Raw genomic sequence first — 24,561 nt, 5'->3', positions numbered from 1 at the left:
CGGAGCTGTCGATTTATACATGGTGTAAAATTATGAAAATCGTCTGGAATTCCCCTTAAAGAAATCAATTATGCAATATATGAGTAACGTGTAGGCTACCTAGAAGGTAGTCCAATACTCGCACAATTCAATTCGTCTCCCTAAATTCCCCTCCCCCTCTAGAAACACATACTCACCTCTACAAGTTTTTGTGGATGGATAAGAGATTTATTGATCAACATTGAATACCTGCTTCATTTCACGAGACTACGATGACTGTGTTAAAAGTATTATAGGCTGATGATAGAGTGATCCACTGTTCCTTTCGCAACACTGGAGTCGTCTTGGAAGATCCCTAGTCATTGGGTAGACGAGTGCAGTAATTAATTCCTAACCGTTGTTCAAAATTCGTGAGCATGTTTGTTATAGCTTACTTTTGAAAAAAAAATACAGCCTGAAAAAATCGCATTGTTCATGAATACAAGTATACATGTATTAGCGGCGACCGACAAGGGACTGTTGCTTTCGCTACTTCAGAAAAAAGGGTTTTGTTTTACGGAAACACGCCTCTCCTCGACAAAGCGCAGATCTTGCTTATGTAATAATTGGTGCAGTTTCATCAAAGTCGGGCATAAAACAAAGGAAAGTTGTAAAATTGGTAAGATTGTTTCATGAAGCGATGATATTGGTTGAAACGCACGCACGCACACACACACACACACACACACACATCTTATGTATGTATGTTACATACATTATGCATAGTCCACGTAAACCTTGATAGTTTAACAACTAACCACCCCCCCCCCCCCCGAAAAAAAAAAATCCGGTTAGCGGGTACTTCTATTGATTGATTATACTTCTTTGGATCTATTTTGTATACTTCAGCCTATTGATGCTAGCTTCTTAACACACATCAATCTCATTAGAGTTTAGAAAAGGAATGTGAGCCACGAATCCTACCATCGTCGTTCACATTGCAAATGACTACATTTTTGTATTACAGTTTTATGGACATAATGAATGGGTATATACCTTGAAGGTATCCCTTTAAAGAAAGAGTATGCATGATCGAGGACCATGATTTTGTGTTCGTGTCTAAATGGGGGCAGGAGGTAGTCATTGGTAATTTGTTTGATAGGGTACTCTGTCCAGTTGAAGGCTTTGTGATATTCAGAAACTTTGGCTTCATGATATGCTCCTTTTCCTGTTATGCTCTCTTTCTGCATGCTCACCTTCACCGTCCATTTCAACGGTCAAAGAAATGTCAGTGGGAGGCATGAGGTTCGTGCTCACATGTATTTGGGCTGATGAGTGTGTGTGTGTGTGTGTGTGTGTGTGTGTAATTGGTGCACGTACCTAGTTTCCTGCTTCGCTGCATGAGTGCTCGTCTCAAGAGATCAATATAGGAGTGAATGACACTCTGATCCTGTAAGCACCTTCACTTCAGCGGTCATGAAAAATCCATTCTGATTGAATTACTTTGGCTGTATAGTTCATATTATGGTAAACATAATGAGTTTTAGTTTTTACAGTTAAAGGGATCGTATAGTTTTGGTTGAGACCTAATTTCAGGTTTCTAACATTTTTAGTGAGATAATGAGAAACCTCTTATGAAATTTGAAAGAGCATGTAATTCTTTGAGGAATGCAACGTTTATTTGATGAAAATTGCTGAGATATTCAAAAAAGAGCGATTCTAATGAAGTGTGGGACCCACACTTTATTACGATCGCTTTGTTTTACTTTGTTTTTGGATGTTTCAGTCAGTCCAAACCCGATTTTCATCAAATAAACTTTGAATTCCTCTTAAAATGGTATCCTCTGTGCTATATCATAAGTGTTTTCCTGGTATCTCGCAAAAAGTTAAAAGCCCAATTCTCATCTCCACCAATACTGTACTATCCCTTTAATTGACAAGGTCAAGGAAATGAGATTGAACTCTAGACGAAAGTTCAAGAGGACTTTTGATCAATGTGTATGTATAATAATAATGTAGTGACTATAGATACTAGTAGGCCTAGGGGAGAGTGAGATAGAGATAAGATATTAGCTATTTGCGAATCGCCGAGAGGATAAAAGCTCTCTCATACACATGCACACATTACATAAAACAAGGTTAACAAGGTAGCGTATGATAAATATTATTTCGTTTTACATATGATCTGAAAGGAAAAGGAGCTCTTAATCTGAGAACATTTCGATCTATTTGCACACAGCTGCCGACGCTTATAAAAAGTATTAGTATAGGCATGACTGCATATAAATCACAAAACTCTTGCATTTCAAGCAGTTATCGATAAAACTTCATCGGTGTTTCATAAAGTCTTGGAATTTGAAGTTGATAACCCTGCGATGTATTGAATTTCAGGCAATAAAGCATCAGCAATACCAACAAAAACACTATCTTGTATGTAGAGCGATAAAAACCTAACCGAGAATGATTAAAAAGAAGAAAATAAAAGTCATCATTATCTAACGCATATTGGTTAAAAACAAAGAATCTAATCATTAACATAAAACCATTGTGACTATACTATGTTCTCAAAGTTTTGAAGGAATTGTAAGGATCGATAGAAAGTAAGTTTAGGTTCTGTGCATAAAATGTGTGCATACACAGTCGTGTTTATTATATATTTGTGTATATGTGTAGATATAGATATCATGCTTGCATCTTTTTTTTTTTTACTCTCAGGTAGGGCCTACCTATATAATCCCGGACATGATAAAGGGCCATTCTTCGAAAAAGTGTGCAATTACAGCTGTACAAATGACAAAAATTCCAACATCACAGATTTAATTAGGATTTTTATGAATTCAGAAACTTGAATCCCCTAGGAATACCAACGTTCAAAAGATGATTTTTGAAAGCTCAAAATGGCAATATTTATGCAAAACTACAAGCCTAAAGATAAACAGATATCATGGAAACATTCTGGAGTCAGCCTTGATCGTATAATAGAAATAGTCGTGATTTATAAACGACCATTTTTTTAGGTATTACACTTGTAATAGAAATGCAAATGCCACGTAACATCTCTGCCAGATCAAAATACATTTTGGATCGAAAGAAGAACGGTGTATGGTAACGCACCTAGCGCATCGGAAGTTCCGTTGGCATATACATAGATAATAATATGATTTCATTACACCAGTCATGCTGATAAATGCATTCTAATTTATGAAAACATAATAATGACTGTTTTCGTAAAAACACCGCACGTCTATAACAGTGAAGAACGATCTCGCCATAGATACGTGATTAGATCTTCATATGACTTTCAGATATACCTAATAAAAAGAAAAACAAAACAAGCAAACACAAACCCATGTTTCTCCAATATAGTTCCGAAATTTTGTAATTACGCGGAAGACAGTGAAATTGAAGTTGGGAAAGATTTTTAGGCAAATATACACATGAATTGAATTTTCCATCTGTATATGTCTAGAAAAAAAATTATAAAACGATGGTAACGTATCTGACAAGGCATTTATGTTTATTGACACATCACACTATCGATTTACATCAAACCGTGATCAATCAATCAAACGTGATTCAAAAAACCTGACGCAAAACGTCCGACATCAAATCCAATAGTCATTCTGAGAGCATTATGTAACTAAGGGAGTGCTCTTGACCTTACACGTAATTACTGAGCGCATTTTATGAAAAATAAAAATAAGACCGTTCATGTATATCATAATTTCGTTTGCTGTGAAGTTGACAACGTAAGGCTGGTACCAGATTTCAGGCCTTAAAGTTCTTCTCACTGATTTTGCAGACAATGACAGACGTAAAGTTATTATGATAAAAAAGAAAAAAAAAAGAAAATGGATTTGTAACGCACCTGACGGCATTTTTTGTAAATGCCACAATTTTAAGGTAATAATATTGCATTTCTAAGATCGATGGGGATTCAGGTTTTAACTTTGTGCAAGATAAACGAAACCCACTTAAGTGAAATATGAAAGAGCATACAATTCTACGAGGAACTAAACGTTTATTTGATGAAAATTGGTCTTAAAATGGTTGAGATAGCCAAAATAAAGTAAAAGAAAGAGGACCTAATAAAAGTAGATGAGTCATCATATTTTGACGTTGTCGGCGCTGTCTGAATAGTAATGTTGGATCATTTCTTTTTTCTTTCCTCTCCCTATATTCTTTCTGAATTTCTGCTCGCGTTTCCCCCATTTTCACTTACAAGAAGCAGAGCACAAGGTCATCAGATTAAATCCGCGCGCAAAAGCGTGTCGCTAATAACTTTGCTGTCCGATAATATGTTTTATTAGAAACGTTTTTAATCGTAACGTCATGTAATGTGCCGTTACCGTTCTTACACTGTATTCACAAAAAAAAAAGTTTTCATACGCAGTTTCTGTTATGTGATTAAACATTACCTTAAGTATTCAAAAGTACCTGAGCTTTGGAATTATTTACAGCATTTTTCCCTTAATGAAGCAAAGTTTAAGTAATGAATGTGATATCAGTTCATCGTAACATTAGGTTTCTCCGGCTTCGCTTCTGTATGGTTTTGTAACAAGAGATTCAATGAATAAATCATGGTTCCATTTATTATTTTTTTTTCAGTATCAAAGGCTGCATTCGTTATAATTTTACAATAATCACATGAACCACCGGTAGCAACACTTCAAAAATGTCATGCTCGTTTGCTTGTTTGTTTTTATCTTGTGTTACCTGTTGCCCGAATAGCTGCCATTACATACACTTTCCAGTGTTGTTAATTGTTCACAATCAATAACAAAAAGTTACAATTATATGAATGCGACACCAAATTCCCATTCTATTAGGTGCGATGACAAAACACAAACGATTAAAAAAACAAAAAACTCGACGAATTGCCGTATAATTCGCGTGTGCAGACGCTCAGTCGAGTGACTTTACATGTATCTTCACCCTATTAGACCGGTGAAATCAAAGTATAAATTGTAATTTGCGCCTCTAAAGAAGAATAGAATGAGAACTGGTTGACGTGTCAGCTGTCATTATACTAGTAAACCATTCACCCTAAATATGGTACGTGTATAGGCCTACACATTTGATTTCTCCTGTGGCGGTATCTCTCGTGTTACAGTTACAGTGCCCATATATTGTAGTTTACGGTCATCTCTCGTGTTGGGGCATACAGCTATAGAGTGCTTTAAGTTTACTCCAACGGAATGTAGTGAGATAGACCTCATGGACTCAGAAGTTACTAGTGATACATGCGCTCTATCTTACAAGAAAATAATGAAATGAATGTAAAAAAAATAGTTATGGATCCACTTTAGTGGTAAAAATATACTACAATATAGTTTTGTGTGTATTCTGCAGACAAGATCAATATGAAATCACAGATATCATTATTTTCCTCCAGCTTAATTAATGCGTACACATTTTTTTTTCCATCATTTTTTTTGGGGGGGGGGTGAGATTGCTATGTCGCGAGTTAGTGGATGGAGCAAGTTAAAAGGTTAGATTAATTCAGTGCTATCTATATCTATATGGAACAATCTTGAAAACCTAGTTATTCACCGACTCAAGTTAAGACAGAAAACGCAGGTGTCATAATTAGGCCATTTTATTTAATTATATGGACTGTTAGTTGCCTTCTACTAGATCACTGGCAATGACTGAAAGTGATCAATTCCCACGCCACGCACTTCTATACCACTGGTACACTGCCAAGCACAGTAAGTTTACATATATGCTGTGAGTAATCAATGTAATATTTCTACACAGACATCACACGCGTGCTAAGAATTTAAATCTACAAGGCTTTTTCCTTATTTGGGGACCATTACGCGCGGTTACCATGACAACGCATTTTCTTTTACTTTTAAAAATGTGACTAGGACAACTTTACATCGAGTTTTTCATTTGTGCCAATTTTATGAATCGAGGAGAACTGGAGCAGAACTTCGATCCGTAAGCCTCTTACCTGATTTAAGGGCCATAATATGCCGGTACCATGGCAACGCTGTTTCCGCTACGGTTGAAAAAATGTGTCTCAAAATGCTGACCAAAATTTTAATTTCTTTTCACTCGCTTGAAAATGGGAGAAGTGGTTTGATCAGCAACATTTGCAACAGACTGACCAACCACACACTGATTCCTATACATAATTAACTCAAACTTCGTTTGGCGGGGTTAATAATAGATGTAATTATTTTATGCACTGAAATTTCATCTATTGTCTAAACTACATGTGAAATTCCACTTAAATAAAAAATATGAATAGATGAGGACAGGAATTTTCCAATCCGGCAGGCTCTTACCTGTTCGGTAATGTATGAAATAGCATGCTGGAAAAGAACGGAATTGCTGTTTTTCTTTTTCGTGTTCTTTTTTTTTTACGAATTATGAATTTTTGTTGTTCCGTTGTTTTGTACTTTTGTTTTATCAGATCAGCAACCCTTGACGGCAGCCCTTTTCGCGCTCCCTCTTACGAACTCATGGACTTGCAAGATTTTTCCTTCCCTTGTTTAAAGTAGAAGTTTCAAGCTTTAACATATAAAAAAGTATCATTTGTGAGTGCTTCTATATAATGAGCTCTTTTCACAGCAATATACATCAAGCACGAAAAGGGGTTGGGTGGATAACAGATCGAAATGGTGTATACTTGTGATACTCACCGGCAGACTCAAGTCAGTAGAAGTCGGCATGTCGATCAAGCTCTGTATGAAAATAGCTGCTGAGTTTTGGAAAATTCAATGGTCCAATGGAACTTCTGAGATAAGTGAGGGTGAATCCAGGGGAAAGAAATGGAGAGAGCAGCTGCAAAATGAAGAAGAAACAGGATCCATAAATGAAAAGTATTTCCAGCGAAAGACACCTTATATATCGCTCTTGTCATACTTCTGTCCAGATTTATGAATACGTTTACCAAATAGGTGCAGTTTCTCTTGAATCTTTTAAATGTCGATTCAAAGTTTAAAGTTCTTCACCCGCCCACTCCCAATGCCATTTGGTTTTGGAGAGGGAGCAAGGTACATTTATCCCTGTGGAGCAGTTTAATCATGGCCAGTTTCGAGACGCCAGTCATCCCATTCATTCTGTCATTTACACAAACGCTCTCCACCTACAATATATTTGATTACCTGGGTACACATTCACCGAGTGTCGAGTATCGTAGGACAACCTGTGTGAAGGACGCATGCGTGAGCTAGTGACTCCCGATTTCACTTTGTTCCTTCCCCCCCCCCCCTTTTTTTTTTGTGCTTAGCGTGCCCCAGAGCCCATACAGGCAACAGGATGACATTAAACAAATCCGAAAGTGCCCGGAAAAGGGGGCGGTATTCTTATCATCTCTCCCCCCCCCCCTCTTTTGTGTGTGTGTGTGTGTGTGTGTGTGTGTGTGTGTGTGTTTTGAACATAAGTTTATGAGTACTGCTGACATGCTATATCCTATTACCGGTTTTTGAATGAGGGGGCGGGCATGAGAGAGATGGTTAGGCATATCGTATGGCGTAGCATACGATAAATTATTTTCCACTGATACCAGCTAACACTCTTGCCGAGAGAAGAATCCTTGTTAAGTCTTTAGAGAGCATGCATATTGATATGTTTGTTTTATACCCTCTCATCAAGCACTTTTATCACATGAGAAATTATTCAATTCAATTCATGGTTTATTCAATCATCTTCGCAGCTGAGTAGCTGAGTTGCGATAATTGTGTATACATAGTAAAATGACATAAAAATAACATAATTTCATCAATCAAAACACAATATGTAAAAATGGATTATACTTTTCAAATACGTTGTTTTAAATATAAAATCTAAGGAAATCATAAAATTATTGCAAAATATCATCATTAATACCTGTAATCTTAAATGATTTGAGCGCGTCACGAAATTAAACTGAATAAACTCGGCAATCCTGATATGAAAACATACACGATGCAATAATAAACCAAGTTAAAAAATGCTATTTGATAACGCAACATTAAGCATCATAAAATATTCCTCATACAGTGTATCCAATCACCTATCTAAAATGTTCAAAATATAATCTGCAGGGAATTACTAAAATAATTTTTGCATTGTAAACAAAACCAAAAAAAGAAAAGAAAAGAAAACCCAACATGCAGAAAGACCAAAAAAATCTTAAGACTGACCGCCATTAATTTAAAATATCTTCACAATCTTATGGAGCAGACATTAGCTCAAGAGTGTAATAAATAACAAATTTCATTATGAGATATAAAAAAAAACGCATCTAAAATATTTCAGAAATGGACCAATTATAAAAAAATGTTATATGTAACACATGAAATTCTTAATTGCAAATGGAATGAGAAATATAATTCTGCTATTGCTATCCTACACTGTATATTCTTCTACTCATTTCAAAATTAAATGAAAAGATAAACTCATTATAAAAATCCAAAATATGCAGAACTATCAGTGATACATATAACATGATTAACAATTGCCACATAATTTCCATACCAGCACTTACTCAAAAATCAATGTTGATAAAAAACTGCATATACTGTACGAACATAACTATGAAAGAATATTACTTAAAACATTATCACTTACTTAAAACATTAAAAGTATATACAGACTGTATACACGTACACAGTCATGTGCATGAACTTCAAACAATAGATATCATTTCCTTATGCCAAATCTTAATCATAATACTATTCTTAATTCAAAAACTACAATGTAATTAACCACTTCATACGCTGTTTTACACACCATCATTACACATATTCATTGAGTAGTCTTAAATATATGGGATTGCACTTTTCTTATAACGTCCAAAATGAAAATATGCTCGCTAATTACTTTCAATTTCAGTTTCAATTTCAGTTTCAGTTAACAGTTTAGTGTGTTTTCATCTATAAATGATAACGAATACATTGCGGTAATACAAAATACTTGACATGCTCAAAAAAAGCGGGAAAAAATGAAATGTAAAAATACACTAAAAAAGATAATCATATGCAGTAGATCTCGTATCTCAACGGTCATATTCTATAGTCATGTTGACATGGTATTGAATATGTAAAAGAACAGAGAGAAACATTAGGAAACGAACGAACAAGTAGAGCTTGTAAAAATAAGTTTCCAGAGATAAGTAAGTCCTTATATGAAGATGGAGATCGGAAGCAATTAGGTTAATAATAGTAATCAATAATAGTTTCATGTGTGAATACCATAATAATTATTATCCCCTTTTTTGTTTCCGAATACATTCGCTTCTAAACACTTAACCGAAATTAAGGATGTTAATAAACCAAACGTAACTTTTTACACATGTATGTTAGATATTATGTAGCTCATTAAACCAGCTAAAATCTATTAAATAGGAAATATATGAATTTCATTTTTATATGAAATGTTGATGTAAGTTCCTTTCTCTGGATTAAATTGCTGATTATTCATCGCAAATGACCAAGGCAGGGCTCCATTCAAGCTCATGAACAACCGCGACAATAATCAAGACCTTACCCAATCGAACATTCATTGAAAGAAAAAAAGAGAAAAAAAATGTGTGCAATTTCTTTATTGTATAACAACACAACTATAATGTAGAAGAGATAACTATTAATTTGGCTTTGTTCTACTTAGTATTATAAAGATCTCAATTAACCCTGTTGCTGATTGGTGTCTTATAAGGTAATAGTGAAACAGCATGCAGGTTGATAGCTTTTCACCTCCTGCAATAAATGAAACCTACGGCCGGCGAAGGTTATGTTTTCGGTTACATATTATGTTTCTGCACGTGTGTGCTTGTGTGTGTGTCTGTATGCAAGATATACGAATATTATACGAATTTTCACAAAATTTGAGTGGTGAACAAGGTAAGAGAGCAACGATCAAATATGGGGGTCATGAGGCCGACGGTCAAGGGTCATGTAAAGAACATAAAATAAGTTTAATCCCCCAATAACTCAAGAATCGATGATCGGATTTTCACCAAACTTGTAGGTTGTGCTCATTATGAAGTGAGAAAAAAAAACCCATTAAATTTGGGGTATAATGAGGTCAAATGCCGAAGGGAACATAAAGGACATAAAAATTAATAAGCTTAGTCTCCCAAAACCTCAAGAATGATGAGCTTTTTCACCAAATGTATTGTGTATATGTCCCTATACGGCTCTATGTTTGTGTAAAAGATGTTGCCTAAAAAATGGCGATATCTTGATTATTTATGGCTCCTTGGCGGAGATATACTCTTTCGGAGTGCTCCTCTATAGTTGTGTATGAACTTATGTATCCGTAATATAAATCATGTATTGAGAGATTTTCGTAACTGGCATAATATGGGGGCGGGTGGAGGATGAGGTATATAGATATAAACTACTTCACATCGACAACAAATCATTCATAACGCATGAGATTGTTATTTTAGTTTCTTTCTGTCTTGTACTGATTTAGAAAGCACATGAGTTTTATCAACAAGAAATATTTTCGACAGCCGTAAACCATAGAAGTTATTGTATTTGAATAATTCAAACTTACTATGTTTCCTATAAAGATACGGAGTGTGTAGGATAACTTACCCTAAGACGGGTAAGGTTAAATTGAAGTGAATTTTATTTGAATCATCAGGATATTACAATAGCTATTGCGATCATTTTCCGTCCGTATGATATGATTTTTTTTTCGATTATGCATCGATTCGATTTAGTTACTTTACTTTATTTTCATTAAAAAAAAGCGATAATACAAGTATACAAGTAAGTAGGTATAGAAGTACAAGTTATAGTACAAAATGTATATGTATGTAAGAATAACAATGCATACTTTGCAACAGTGGTGTTATAGGTATACATATTATATATAATATATATATATATATATATATATATATATATGTATAGTAGTTATTATGTTATATGTCTTAAAAGTGAAGAGTTAAAAAATACGGTTGATGCTGTTGTAGCTGCCTCTGCCACTTTCAATTATACTTCCATGTGTTAACTTTTATATGACAAAGATACAGTACAAAGATTCTCCAATTGCAAATGAGTTTTTATGCATCCGCCACGAAGTGTCGCTGGAGGCATTTGTTTTTAGGTTGTCCGTCCATCCGCCTGTCCGTAATCAGTTTTGCGGACTGAGTTAGCATATCAAAACTTGGTATATGAATGTGTGAGTGGACGACGTTGTACGACCAACTTTTTGATGCACATGCCCAAGGTCAAAGGTCAAGGTGAAATTCTTACAATTTCACTATTTCCTTCGTAGGTGATGCAATGCCTGAAGTTCTGTTCTTCAAACTTAGTGTAAACATGTATTCCCAGATAAAGATTCTCTAGGGAAAGTTTTGGGCCATGTGGTAAAGGTCAAAGGTCAAGTGAAAATGGTAAAATTTCACTTTTTTTCCCCTCCATGCCTCGGAAATGGCTTCATGTATTTTCTTGAAAAGTAAAAAATGCATGCATGTACTGCCTGGCAATAAGTCTCTTCTGAATTTTGGGTCTTGGGGTCAGAAGTCAAGTTAAAATGCTAAAATTCTATTTAATGCTGCAATTGTGCTTTTTCTCCGTACTGTGAAAATTACTCAATGCATAAACTTAATAAAACTTGGTGTATACGTGCATGCACAATGATTCTGTCGGGAGAATTTTGGCCAAGAGGTCAAAGGTCATGTGAAAATGTTCAAATGTCACAATTTCCCCCATATTTTAAAAAAAAAATGGATGTTACTACTTAGTGACTATTTGAAAACTTGAGGGCCATGGGGTCAAAGGGCAAGGGTCAAAGGTCAGTGTAAGTGCTGAAATTCCAGAGTATTTCCTCTCTTTTTTTGGCCAATTACATGACACTGTCGTCTTTCATTATCAAGACGTACGCCTACTCTATAAGACCTATTGGGAGAAACGTGCATTATGGCGGAGGCATACCAGTCACAATCAACATCAGCGACATTTCTAGTTTCAAAGCAAAATGTTCACTGAAAATGTTCTCTATACCAGTGTGTGCGTGTATGTGTGTGTTTACATACATCCTTTTAAAGAAGAACTGACTAAGCAATAGTGAAAAAAAAGAAAAAAATATACGCCAGGTGGTCTGTCGGAGCGATCGACCTTCACTGTATTTTGAGTGACTGCACTCTTTGCCCTCTACATCAGTGTCATTGTCACTCGTAATGTCTTGAAAATACAGCTCAACCCATATGATATGCATTTATACACGTATACTATATTATATAATTATATATATATATATATATATATATGCACACATATTCAAAGTGAAGAGTTGAAGTTGCGGTTGAAATTATTGTAGTTGACTTTGCCACGTTCACTTATACTTTTTACCGATATCTCAAGTGCTCACTTTTGAGGCAAATATACAGTACAATATTATGTACTAAGTTTCTCCTATCGCAAATGAGTTTTTCCAAATTTAAATATTCGTCGAAATGTTCTATGTAGCTGTGTGTGTATGTGGATGAATGTTTTATACACGAGATCATTTAAACAAGTATGCCACCTCATCATAGAAGGAATGACTATACATAGTAAAAAAAAGTAGCAGAAGAAGCCACGGGATCTATCGAAGCGATCGACCTTCAGCATAATTTGAGTGACTGCGCTCTTTCCACTCAACGTCATTGTCGACTCACTGTCACTCGCTCCTGAAAATACAGTTTAACCCAAACAGTGTGCACTTATGTATATGTATACACGGATACATGCTTCCACATATCCAAAATAAAGAGTTGAAAATTGCGGTTGAAATTGTTGCACAAGTAGTTGCCTCTGCCTCTTTCACTTTTAGTTATCTAAATGTGTTTATATACTTTTATGACAAATATACAGTACTAAGTTTCTCCAATCGTAAATTAATTTTCTAAATTGAAATGTTCATTTAAATGTACTATATAACTGCTTGCGTGTGTGTGTGTGTGTTTTCTACACGTGATTACTTGTGTCACCTACTCAGAAGGAACGACTAAGTATGCATAGTAAAACAAGAAAAAAAATTATACCAGGGGTCTGTCGAAGCGATCGACCTTCAGTATAATTTGAGTGACTGCACTCTTTCCCCTGTACATCATTGTCACTATCACTCACTCTTTATATCTTGAAAATATAGTTCAACACATGACACAAATTAAGGACTGTGATTTTGGGCATCTCCAATCATTATATTATGTAAGATAATCTCTATCATTCTGAAATGTGAGCCGTATTTGGAAAAAAAAAAAAGTCAACGGGCTGGCTAAATATTGACATTTTTAAAGAATCACCATATCTTTAACCGTATCTGCGTGTATACTATTCTAGTTTCTGTATGTATAATGTCATCAGTATATCTAAAAACAACGATGTAATATAATCGTGATAAGTGAATTCTTGTACTTTCTAATCAGTGGTGAAGCTACAGTTACTTCACAAAACACACAAGATCTTGCATGAGTGGTTACGTTGTAGTTAGATTTTTTTGTGTGTGTGTTATGTCAAAATAATGAAAAGTCCTGGTTTATAAAAGTACGCGTGCAAGCTACATAGCTTAAGTGTTAGCAGTGATCTGACCTTACTAAAAATAGATGAAGAGTATTGAAGGCTATCGTTTTTCTAATTTGGCCACTATATCTATCCGGAAAAAGTGTAATACCTCTAATTTACGAATTTTCCCCATCCTCATCGCGGCTGTGACACATACTTGAAACCCTCAACCACTGTTCACGGCAAGTGAGGCAAAATCAATCACCGATCTCTCTGTGGGTGTTACAGTGACAGTTAAAGCGCTCTTTATGCATTTACAATGGATGACTTGATACGACATTCTTGAACAAACGACAAGGGTCAATTCGCTCTCCATGAATTATTAATAGAGTTAATCGATTGGCTTTAGATGTAACTCTGAGTTAATGGCCATTTTGAGGTTTCTATGAATCGTTACCTTGAAATTTAAGAGTGTCAACCGTTGTCGCTTCTGGGTGTTATGTGGCTTTGTTGCCTGATTTATCAAACAGAACTCAAGTCACAGAAAATGTTAAACTTCTCCCAGAATATTGGCGGTGTTTTCACGTATCATTGTAATTGTAGTTTAAACCAACCATGTTATATCACTATCAAAAGCATCAATGGAGTAACTGTCTATTCTTTTTAGAGAAACAGAAACTGCACTGTATGAGTCACCAAATAAAAATCACAAATTTACCATTTAAATGTGTTTGTTTTCGATAATTCTTCGACCGAATAAAATAGAGCAAGAAGGAGCTCAAAGTAATGAGATATGTTTCTCTACATTATGAAGTATTGACAGTGAATAGTTAGTTTATGATAAAAATATACAGCTTAAAACGCCAGAAGTGTCACTAAGGAATATATGGTGAGTTTAATTTCCTATGAAAGAAAAAGGAAAAAAAAATAAAATATGGTGGTTACATTCCAGGCTCTCATCGTTAACATTATAACTCGGCATATATATGATTGTACTCGAGACATGATTTTGGAGGGCACTTAAATTGCTAGCTTTCGCGAAAGCAGTTATAACATTGGTTTACTAAGCTATAGCCTAATTATTTAGTACCATTCTTGCCAGCATTAAGGACACACGTCCACACTTGGGTCGAACATCCGGGGATGAACGAGCCAGACAAGAATCGAACAGGCGCAGAAAATCTTTTGGAAATCCACAGATCTCTCCACTTTTAACACCTCATCGCGGAATTGACCCTTATGATATTGATCGAAGAAAGTCGATGATATTCACTGACATCACCTTTCTAATTTGGTATATCTATTGATGATTTTTGTTTTAAATTTAAAATAATCTGTATAAAAGCAGGATAGTCCCATTCAAGCCGCAAGGCCACTTTGCAAGGGAGCCTATGTGATAAGTATCTGCTGTAACAAATCACATTCCAGTATCTATATTACAAATGATATTCATTACCAGCGTGTATAAACACGCAATTATACATTTCATAAAAGCTGAAATTTTAAGTAGACAGATAAAGGGAGAGAAAGACACGAAAAATACATGTATGCAACTTGCAAAGTAAGAAGAAATCAACTAACCACTTGGGTGTAGCGGAAATTACTTTTAAAAAGGGCAGTGAGGCGGAGGATTTGATGGGTACGGGTAGTAAGTAACTTCGTTGCTGTGTATGAAAAACACTGCTTTTTGTACTCGGCCTTAGGTATAGCTAGGTACAGTTGGTGCATATGGACTGATCTTGTAGGATGTGGATTAGCTCGCTGGGGTATAAAGCTCGTCTTAAGTAACCAGAAGCAAGACCATTTGAAATTTTATACAAAAGTACACGGTAATTATTCCAACGTAATTTGAAGAATATTCTGGTCCCGAGTATCACTATATGTGATACTATAAACGACAATATTTGTTTTGACACCTGTGTAACCTCATTGAATTTTTCTTTGATATGGAACCATACACATTTGAACAATAAACAATATAAGGAAGTATCAATGCAAAATATAAATGAGGAAGAACTGGTTTTGTCAGGTTTAATCATCCGCATGCACAAGAGAGCTCATAATCTTTTAAACGATGTAATCGACCTGAGAAGACCAATTTAAGTTTTAATTTACAATAACGCCTAAATACTTAAACTTCGTTTCTTTTGGTAGTAGTCTTTATTATTGTTTATTCTGATCTGTAATTTAAGGGGAATTTTCCCCTCTATATTGTTCCACCAGAAATTAACATGACTTTAGTTCTATCTAAGATACAACTAATCCATTTTCATTTTACCATCATGTAACTTTGTATATCATTCCGTAACTATGTTTAAACAGTCTTTATACTCAATATCCCGAGGAAAAACGGTTGTGTCATGTGCGTACGAAGAAATATTCGTACTATAATGAAATGGTAAATTATCAATATTATTATAACGTACATACAAATTAAATAAATGTTATCAAATTAATATTGTTTGTTCGCGCTTGGAACGAAGTCAGAAAGTGGTCAAGGAGCATAGGTGCAGTTCCAATTAATCCTAACTTCCCCAGGGCCCTGTTCAGAAAATCGTAATTTTAAAGTCTCTGAATACTCGATTCTTATTGGCTTATACCTGACTTATATACGTTTGATTTCCTGACTTATGTTTAATTGGATCTTTTTATGCAACGGGGTCCTAGGTCATGATAAAAACATAAGTACTTGACGTCACCTGATCGGAATGTGGTCGAAGGCCTACGATGATTGTGACACAGCAAGTTACAAGCATTGATTACTAACGATATATATATATATATATATATATATATATAAAGCCACTGAAGTCAAAACTCGGGTTTCGGTGTCTAGATATCAAGCACACAAGCACGCAAATTTGATCTAATGTCGTAGTTGCATTCCTAATAAGGCATGCTGTCATCACCCCATTGTGGTAATGGCCAGCATTGTTATGTATACCGCACAAGATTAATGTTGCGACGTCATACTATCTCACCTACCTGTGAAAAATCATAGCTTCCACTTTCAAGACATTAACATCATTGGATTTCATCTCGGGCGGTTTATCTAGGTGGGAAAAGCTCACAACGAAGTACTCACAGGGTTCCGCAAAGATTATTGTCGTGTCTCGTGTAGTGATGACTATACTATACAACTAAAAAGCACTATACCGGTATATGCACCGTCGTGAGTGAGCTATTCCGAGGCGCGCATGGATATAAGAAGCATGATATCCTCCAGTAGATTAAAAACAAAAAAGTATATAATGCAGATAAATGCACATTTCAATCTATTAAAGCTAATCAATAAACATTGAAGCAACAATGACTTCAGAGCTGCCTCAAAAATATACGAGGGGCGTGAATTTCACAGGGTAGGAAGGGCCAATGCGCTCCCTTCAACAGAAGATAATTTATGATTTTCTTTGAGATTTTGACATTCTTTTTCGACACTGAAGATGGGAGATCTCTTCTCAGTACATGATTATCATAAATCGAAATTGACTGGATGCTGTGTGGGAGGCACATGGACAATTGACGGCTTTTTCCGAAGTCAGAAGCATAATCTTTAATCTATGATAGGTCTTTTATATACTGGCGACCAGTGCATCTCTTCAAGAATGAAATTCATGTGAGACAATGATTTTGAAGTCTGAAGTAGCTCTGGAGTAGTATTCTAACCTCTTTGGTACATTGCAAGCAGAGTGGATGTGACATTAGATAAACCAAGGAATCTTGAGTGAAATATATGCCAAACTCCTCCCCTACCCTATCACAGCTGAATAAAGGAAAGGATCATTTCAATGATCACCTCCCATAGCTGTATGACTCAAGACAGGGCTACGTTTCTCCAGGAGCCATCAAATAAACAAGTCAGAGAGCATATTTGACGTGCTAGACATTTACACAAATCCTGCATCATATCCGCTTTTCTAGGTATGGCCAGACAAACAGCATCCGAAGCACGTTTGACCGTTGTGTGGATTTTCTGTGATGTGCAGCAAGAAGCAGCTAATAAAGATCAAAGTTTCAGCGCACGCAGAGTTAAATCATTTCACGACGTTATAGATTAAATTCTGATCTAATTAGATTTCCGCAACGTCTCGCCATGGCAAACTGCTGTAAAAGTAGAAATTTTCGCGCATTTGAAGCGACCATAATGTATAGTCAATGTAAACAGAAATTTCGAATTTGAGGCAAAAATATGAAAAATAAATATTGGCTGCCCAGGAAGGACTATAGTCGTGCGATGGGAAGGTTTATACAGAGCTATTATTTTACGTTATTTAGACAAAATCGTAAGAACGTGTATTATAGTAAAGCAAACCAATATAGTGAACGGAGTTCGATGACTTTAACATATACGTCAGTATGGAACACGCCTTGAAATTCTGCCTAAAATTAACAAACAAACCTGATGTTTACCAAAAATCTCGACACGTTCTGGTTGTTTTATTCAACACCGAAATCACTAACTTATAAATCGAAAATATTGACTTGGTTCAAGATAGAGTTATAGCTGCTTGCTCCGATTTGTATCAAAGTTTAACCAATCATTATGTCAAATTAGTATCACCCAACCCTTTGTATAAAAAACAATGATAACAAAAACAACAACAAAGTCAACCAGAACTTTGGACTCAGTTTTCCCAACAACCCTTGATGCTTGGTGGATGACTTTCAAGTATAGCATTGAAACGAGTATGGAAAACGTTAAACAAGAAGAAAACAAGAAGATCTCTGTGTCTGTATATACCTATTGTACGTATAGGCCTACCCATGTTGTAAACACCCAATACACCCAATCCATTACGAATTAACGAGTAATTGCAATATTGATGCAAGTTGTCATGATTCGATCAAAATATTGTGCAGAGGGTGCATGATATCCAAGCATTTCATGTGTTTAAGTCTTTCGTTTTTCCCATGTATGTCTCTGCGGTTTTCCTTTTTGCCATTATGGTAGTACACTATATTAATTGTGGGTTTTTTTAAAATTCATTTCATACCTTTTCCCTTTAGGGGGTTACCATCAAAGTATTACTAAAACAATTCAAGCCCTCGTATCAAATACTTATCCTTCGCAAGGAACAGGTAGTTCCTGACGAGAAAAACAAATAAACAAACAGTAAATCCATGCGTAATCCATAGAGGCGAGATATCTCCCAAAGAGTCCTGAAGACCCGTTATAGGAACTTGACAAAATATAAAAATGAGTGTGGCAACTCGTGAGAAAATGTTATCAGCGATTGCCGCGGACCATCTGCTGCCACAATATTGGAAGAGGTATAGATGTTAGCGGTTAAACGCCAAGTGGATGCTATTAATATGGGCAGTTACGGAAGTTCGATGACTGACCTTACCACAAATTTACCACAACGATGTGTCATGAGGTGTAAGTGAGTTTTGTTAAGATCGTGATGCGAGCGCAATGGGAAGTTCGAAAAATGATGATGATAAAATGCCCCGCGCACCTGAGCAAAAGAGACTCAAACAGATATACTTCAAAACAAGACAAGGGTTTGTGTTTCCAACGTTAGAGTTAGGAGCTTTATTGTAGGAAATATGTGCGAAGTGCTCATTTGGGTGCCGAAGAAAAAAAAACAACAACAGCAGCATTCGAGCATCTGATAGACACAGAAGCAAGGACAAGGTCTTCTACTCTTTTGAGTTTAATAGTAGACTTTGCATCCACAGAGATGCTCCATGATAAAGACAACAAAATTGAAGAGATTGATTGAGACCTGAACGTTATAATTCTTATTTTGGTCCCATTTCCATCGTTCCTTCGTGTTTTCGGACTATTACAAAACAAAACAAAAATAAAATGTTACGGACGTACACAAAATATAAATGTTAAGCGAGACTTATTGGTAAACGAATCTTTTTTTCTTTTAATATAAAGGATAATAATGCAAAACGTAGAAACATAGGCCCTATATACTGGTACATTGTTTAACTTGATCAGCATCAAGTGACCTCTTAATTAACTGATAGTTAAACTCACACCACAGGTACATAACCTACAAAGGCTGGTCAAGTTCGAATATTGGCAAAGTCCAACAAGGTCAAAGGTCAAATGATTAATAACATTTGCGTGTAAGTTATCATGGTTATACTCACTGTAACTCACAGTATTGTATAGTGTACTTTCAGTGATTTTTCACAGCTCTGACCTGTGACCGCCAAGTTCAAAACACCGATATACATCACCTAAGTTATCGTGTCAAGGTCAAAGGTCATGTCATAGTACTGAAATTATACTATTCAATGCAGAAATTACTATTTTTCTCCATACCTTGGAGATAACTCATGCAATGCACATTAATCAAACCAGCTATATACATGCATTACTGCACGATTTTGTAGGGAATGATTTTGGCCATAAGGTAAAATGTTAATTTAAAATGTAAAATGTATTGCCTTGAAAATGGGTGTTATTCGTTATCATTGAAAGAATATTGTGGGACATGGGGTCAAAGGGCAAGGGTTAACGGTCGAGTGAAAATGCTCAAATTCCCAAATACTTGCTCTCTTAAACAATTTAATCATCAATTCAAATGAAACCAAGTTCAAGAAAAGCAAATACTCCGCACATTAGTGACAAAGTTACATGCCATTCTTTTTTTTTCTGCCAATTTATATGAAACTGTCGTCCCACATTGTCCAGACGTATTAGTACTCTAGACCCACTCAGTGATACCATGCGATATGATGGCGCAGGCATACCGCTATTCTAGTTTTGTTTTTTCAGTGTACTGACTCAGATGATTGACTTTATCATCTTAATAAACAGGAAATTTCAACCAAGAATCATGACTGCACATATAAGGAGAACGGATGTTGACTTTTGCCTCCTGTACAGAGCACCTTGACTCACAAATTTAAAGGGATCGTAAAACGATGATAGGAAAATGATTTCATCTCCTTCAAAATAGAGGTCACGATTGTTCGATTCCACTTGTTGCAACAAATTTATTACTGTTTCCTAGTTTCTTATATTTGTATTAGGTCAACCGGACACTAGCTTCTTTTTTTTTTTTCTATAGGCACTGAAACCAACACGTACCTTATTGCAATTGAAATGTGATCATAGTTTCATGAAGTGCAGTATTGGATTGCATAACTCTCCTTTTGTTTGTGTTCAATCTTAATGACGCTCTCATTGTTTTGAGTAATTTACCACCATATAATATACTATTTTTACCTGGAAGGTTTCTTACATGATTTCAAGAAAGTGTCAAAGTGAATTATTCTTAATTATTATCATTGCCATTATTATCAGAATGAGAATGTATGGTCCTATTTGTACCAGGATACACCGATCAGGATTTTACTGCTCACCCGGAGGGTCCTGCCATTAACTTTACCCCAGCTGCACAGCTGAAATGAGTATAGGAATGTTTAAAAACAAAGCAGAGTTTAAAATAGGAAAGTTCCAAACAAGTAACAAGAATGTTACGGGATTCATACCACAGTCTGTAAAATGAAACAGCGATGGTTCGCCTTGCAGATCTCCTATCACCTTGAAGACTCTCGCAATAACATACTGTTCCTTTAAATTGGCAATAATATAGTAACCCCACCCACAAAAGTCGTCAGTTCCCCATGACAACCCAGAGAATGGTCCATTCGAAGTCATTTTAAAGGACAAGTTCACCTTCATAAACATAAGGATTGAGAAAATGCAACAATATTAGTAGAACACATCAGTGAAAGTTTGAGGAAAATTGGACAATCGATGCAAAAGTTATGAATTTTTTAAATTTTTGTGTTGGAACCGCTGGATGAGGAGACTACTACAGCTTGTGAGTCATATGCGTACAACAGTATAAAGAAAATATAAAAGAAAATTCAACATATTTTCACTTTTTTCGCATAATAAAAGAGCAATTGACTTGCCTCTTTCTAAAGGCAGGGGGAATAATATTACCCATAACATTTATCGGTAACGAGTCAGGGGAATGTGTACTTTTTTCAAAAGATGGAATTTTGTGAAATTCTCTTTATATTTTCCTTATATTGTTGTACGCATGTGACATCTAAGTTATTCATACACTGCAGTAGTCTTCTCATCTAGCGGGTACTGCACAAAAACTTCAAAAATTCATAACTTTTGAACGGATTGTCTGATTTTCCTCAAACTTTCAATGATGTGTTCTACTAATATTGCTACATTCTCTCAATCCTTATGTTTATGAAGGTGAACTTGTCCTTTAAAGCAATTCTAGGGAAAATTTGAGTACAAGCCATCATCACCAAACCCAACATAATTATGTGTGTGTAATCTTACATTGTCTCAAGTACTAGGGTTAACCCTAACCCTAACCCAAGTACTGGTATCTCTATTTCGTGCACGTGTGTGATTTTTTTTTTTTGTTTAATCTTACGAAACGTTCTCTGCTGTCGTTTTTTAATGTCTTTTCAATAAAAGTAAATTAAACACGCCATGTAATTTTTTAAAATTCTTTAAACAGTGTTTTCCTTCTTTTTTTTTTTCAACCGCGTGATACCTCTTGCAAGGAAGCTGAATCACCAGACAGGCTTTGAGGTATTTATGGCCACCTGCTAATAAAAATAACTACACCGAAAAAAATCCTAAACGCAGAGCACTATATAGGCACCCCAATGACCTAGGTGCCCTTGCCCTGGACATTGCTAATTACAAAAAGTGTCAAAAGATATACATTAGCTACAGTTATTGTATGCCTTGGGTCCTTCTGCCATCAAACTTGATACAAGTCTTGTGATAATAACTTGCGTATTTCCATATCGCTGTTGCGATTAACAAAAGGCATTGCACTGAAACATATACAAGTTAAGATCAGTCTATACCGTCTAGGGTAACGTACATGTATTTACCAATGTCTTTTGTTAATCATATTAGTAGTTAAGCAATGATTGACAGATGATATCACCGACAGAATCTTGATTTAGGAGATTTGTCTGTGTGTGTGTGTGTGTGTGTGTGTGGGCGTATATATAAGTAATCTGGAGAAAAATTGAAAACATTATTACCCATTATCAACTTAGAGCACATAATAAATCATTTGACCACATTAGTGATAATAAATCAGCAGAAGTAAAAAGATTATTTTGCAGTGCATATATAGTTCCTATAAGGTTTCAAATGGAGGGGTGGGGAGAGTGGAAGTAACGAGTCACGATCTTCACTTGCTTCTTTGTTAACCTGCAAATATGATTCGGGTTTTTTTTCCGTTTTTTTTTTTTTTTTTTTTTTGGGGGGGGGGGTTAAGTATAAGGTGACACAACATCTACTTTTTTTTCATACACACACACGCACACAAGCACACAAACACACTCATATTGCGAACCATTAAAAAAACGCAAGGATTTCAATAACAAGGGAAATCGAGTATTCAATGATAAGTGTACATTTTCTCTAAAGTTTCATAAATAAAAAATACCATACAGTAACTGTTACGTTTTCATGATACACAGGAATTCAACGTTTAAGTATGGTTTCTATTATTAGTATTTTCACTTATATTCGTTTTAATCTGTTTCCAAATTGGTAGTCATAATGTCATCAACGGGTTTAGAGTTGGGATTTTTGAACTGAACGAACTTTCCCTTTTGAGGAAAAGAAAAAAAAATCCAAAATGAAAAAATTTTTCCGTCTATACGTGCCTCTGTGAACTCTCACCATATGCTCACGGTTTCCTTTTCCTCAAAAAATGAAAAATAAAAAAAGAACTTAGGTCTAATCGAAAATTGCATGCACTCTCCATAACCTGGTTTTCTTAACTATTCAATCTTATGAACATTTTGCCTCAAGACCTTACGCTAATGAGGTATTCTATGCACCTTTGCCTGTAGTGTACTCAAATTAGAATACTTTCAATCCGGTCTGTATACATTGCTTTCATGGCGAACAAACTTGGGTAGACTTTGTTGGTGTCCCTGTCAGGAACAATCTCTGTAATAGAGGTGAGCATACCGGTCATGTCTTGTCAGGAAACCAGTCAATAGACCAGTTCTGTACAAAGATGTGTACATCATAGACTCCTCCTCCCCCCCCCCCCCCCTATACAGCCTAACGAAGCATTTCATTCATCTGATCCCTCTAATGAAGTTTCTAGGGCAGGAATTCATTTCGTTGTTGCTAATTCGGGCAAACCTCCGGCAAAGTTTGTGGTTGTTATGGGCAACTTTTGTGAACAAAACGTGCATAGAATTGGAGTACAGTATACCGGAACAGTCCTCTCGGGAATTACCCTGACTGTGAATTGTGCATAACAAAACCTGAATGAAAAACGAATTCCAGCTGAATTCTGTAGAAAACTAGAGGTAATAGAATGGATAACAATGAAAAAAAAAAAGCCGTGTAAATGAACCACATGGAGCAGTCAACATTATGTCTGCATGAAGAACTGGGCGGGGTAATAGATTACTATGCATCCGGTGCTATGGTCACGATTCTGTGCCCTTCTGCTTCGGAGACGTTTAGACCAAGGTTGGTGGAGGTCTATGGGGGGGGGGGGGGGGGGGGGGTGAGGCGCAGTAGGAAGAAGGACTTTAATGGACGATTGCAATGCGGCGTATTTTGATACAACTTACCCGATCACAGTCTTTGGATCACCTTCTTAGGAAGTAATAATTTCGCGATTATGTGTCGATCATTTTTCCAATTTCTTGATTACAGATTGCCAGTTCCCCAGCTCCGACTTCAAACCTCTATAATGAACTAGATAGGAATCATGTCACAAAAGCTACAATCTCATCAAAATTTATAGCCACTTACCAGTATGAGAGAGGGGGTGCATGAACGTGTGTCCAGACAAAAAGCGTCCAGTCGGTGTCCAGTCCGGCGTCTACGATCCCCACGTAACGTGTGCGTGACTACAAGTCGCCTCTCCCTTTAAATGCCATGATGGTTTCTTGGAGTGCGACATTCCCGAATGAGCAAACAGAAAAACGATTCCATTGGGTTGGAATCATAAAATGCTGTAATCGTGTACACCTATCAACAGAATCAGCAGGACTACCGTATTGAGCTTATAGTCTCTCTCTATAACCGACTTGTCATGATTGTTATAGTCGGTGCCGGCAAAATGAAAAAGCAGAAAGAAGAGGAGGGCGTGAAGTCGAAATAAAAGACAAACTATTTACCTGCACATCCGGGAAGGCTTGATACATTTTTCGTTTGGTAGCCCTTTGC

General features: G+C 36.0%; 1 protein-coding gene across 3 annotated transcripts in view; it reads right to left on the bottom strand.

The window, feature by feature from the left end:
* Window positions 1–24,241, bottom strand: part of LOC139743741 (histamine N-methyltransferase A-like) — a 57,947-nt gene extending 33,706 nt beyond the window's left edge. Inside the window, exons 1-2 of one of the 3 annotated variants that reach the window (XM_071654194.1) lie at window positions 24,145–24,241; window positions 6,612–6,753 (exon numbers count right to left, since the gene is read on the bottom strand). In XM_071654194.1, coding sequence (XP_071510295.1) covers window positions 6,612–6,641 — 30 coding nt within the window. In that variant the 5' untranslated portion in view covers window positions 6,642–6,753; window positions 24,145–24,241. Of the gene's footprint in view, window positions 1–6,611; window positions 6,908–24,144 lie in introns of those variants that run through there. The other 2 variants (XM_071654195.1, XM_071654193.1) reach the window with 2 other exon arrangements.
* Window positions 24,242–24,561: the final 320 nt, after the last annotated feature.

Source organism: Diadema antillarum, unplaced genomic scaffold, assembly GCF_040938485.1.
Source record: "Diadema antillarum isolate AM-2024a unplaced genomic scaffold, OU_Dant_1.0 seq00001104_RagTag, whole genome shotgun sequence".
NCBI classification, from domain to species: domain Eukaryota; kingdom Metazoa; phylum Echinodermata; class Echinoidea; order Diadematoida; family Diadematidae; genus Diadema; species Diadema antillarum.
This window is presented reverse-complemented; position numbering and strand designations above follow the sequence as displayed.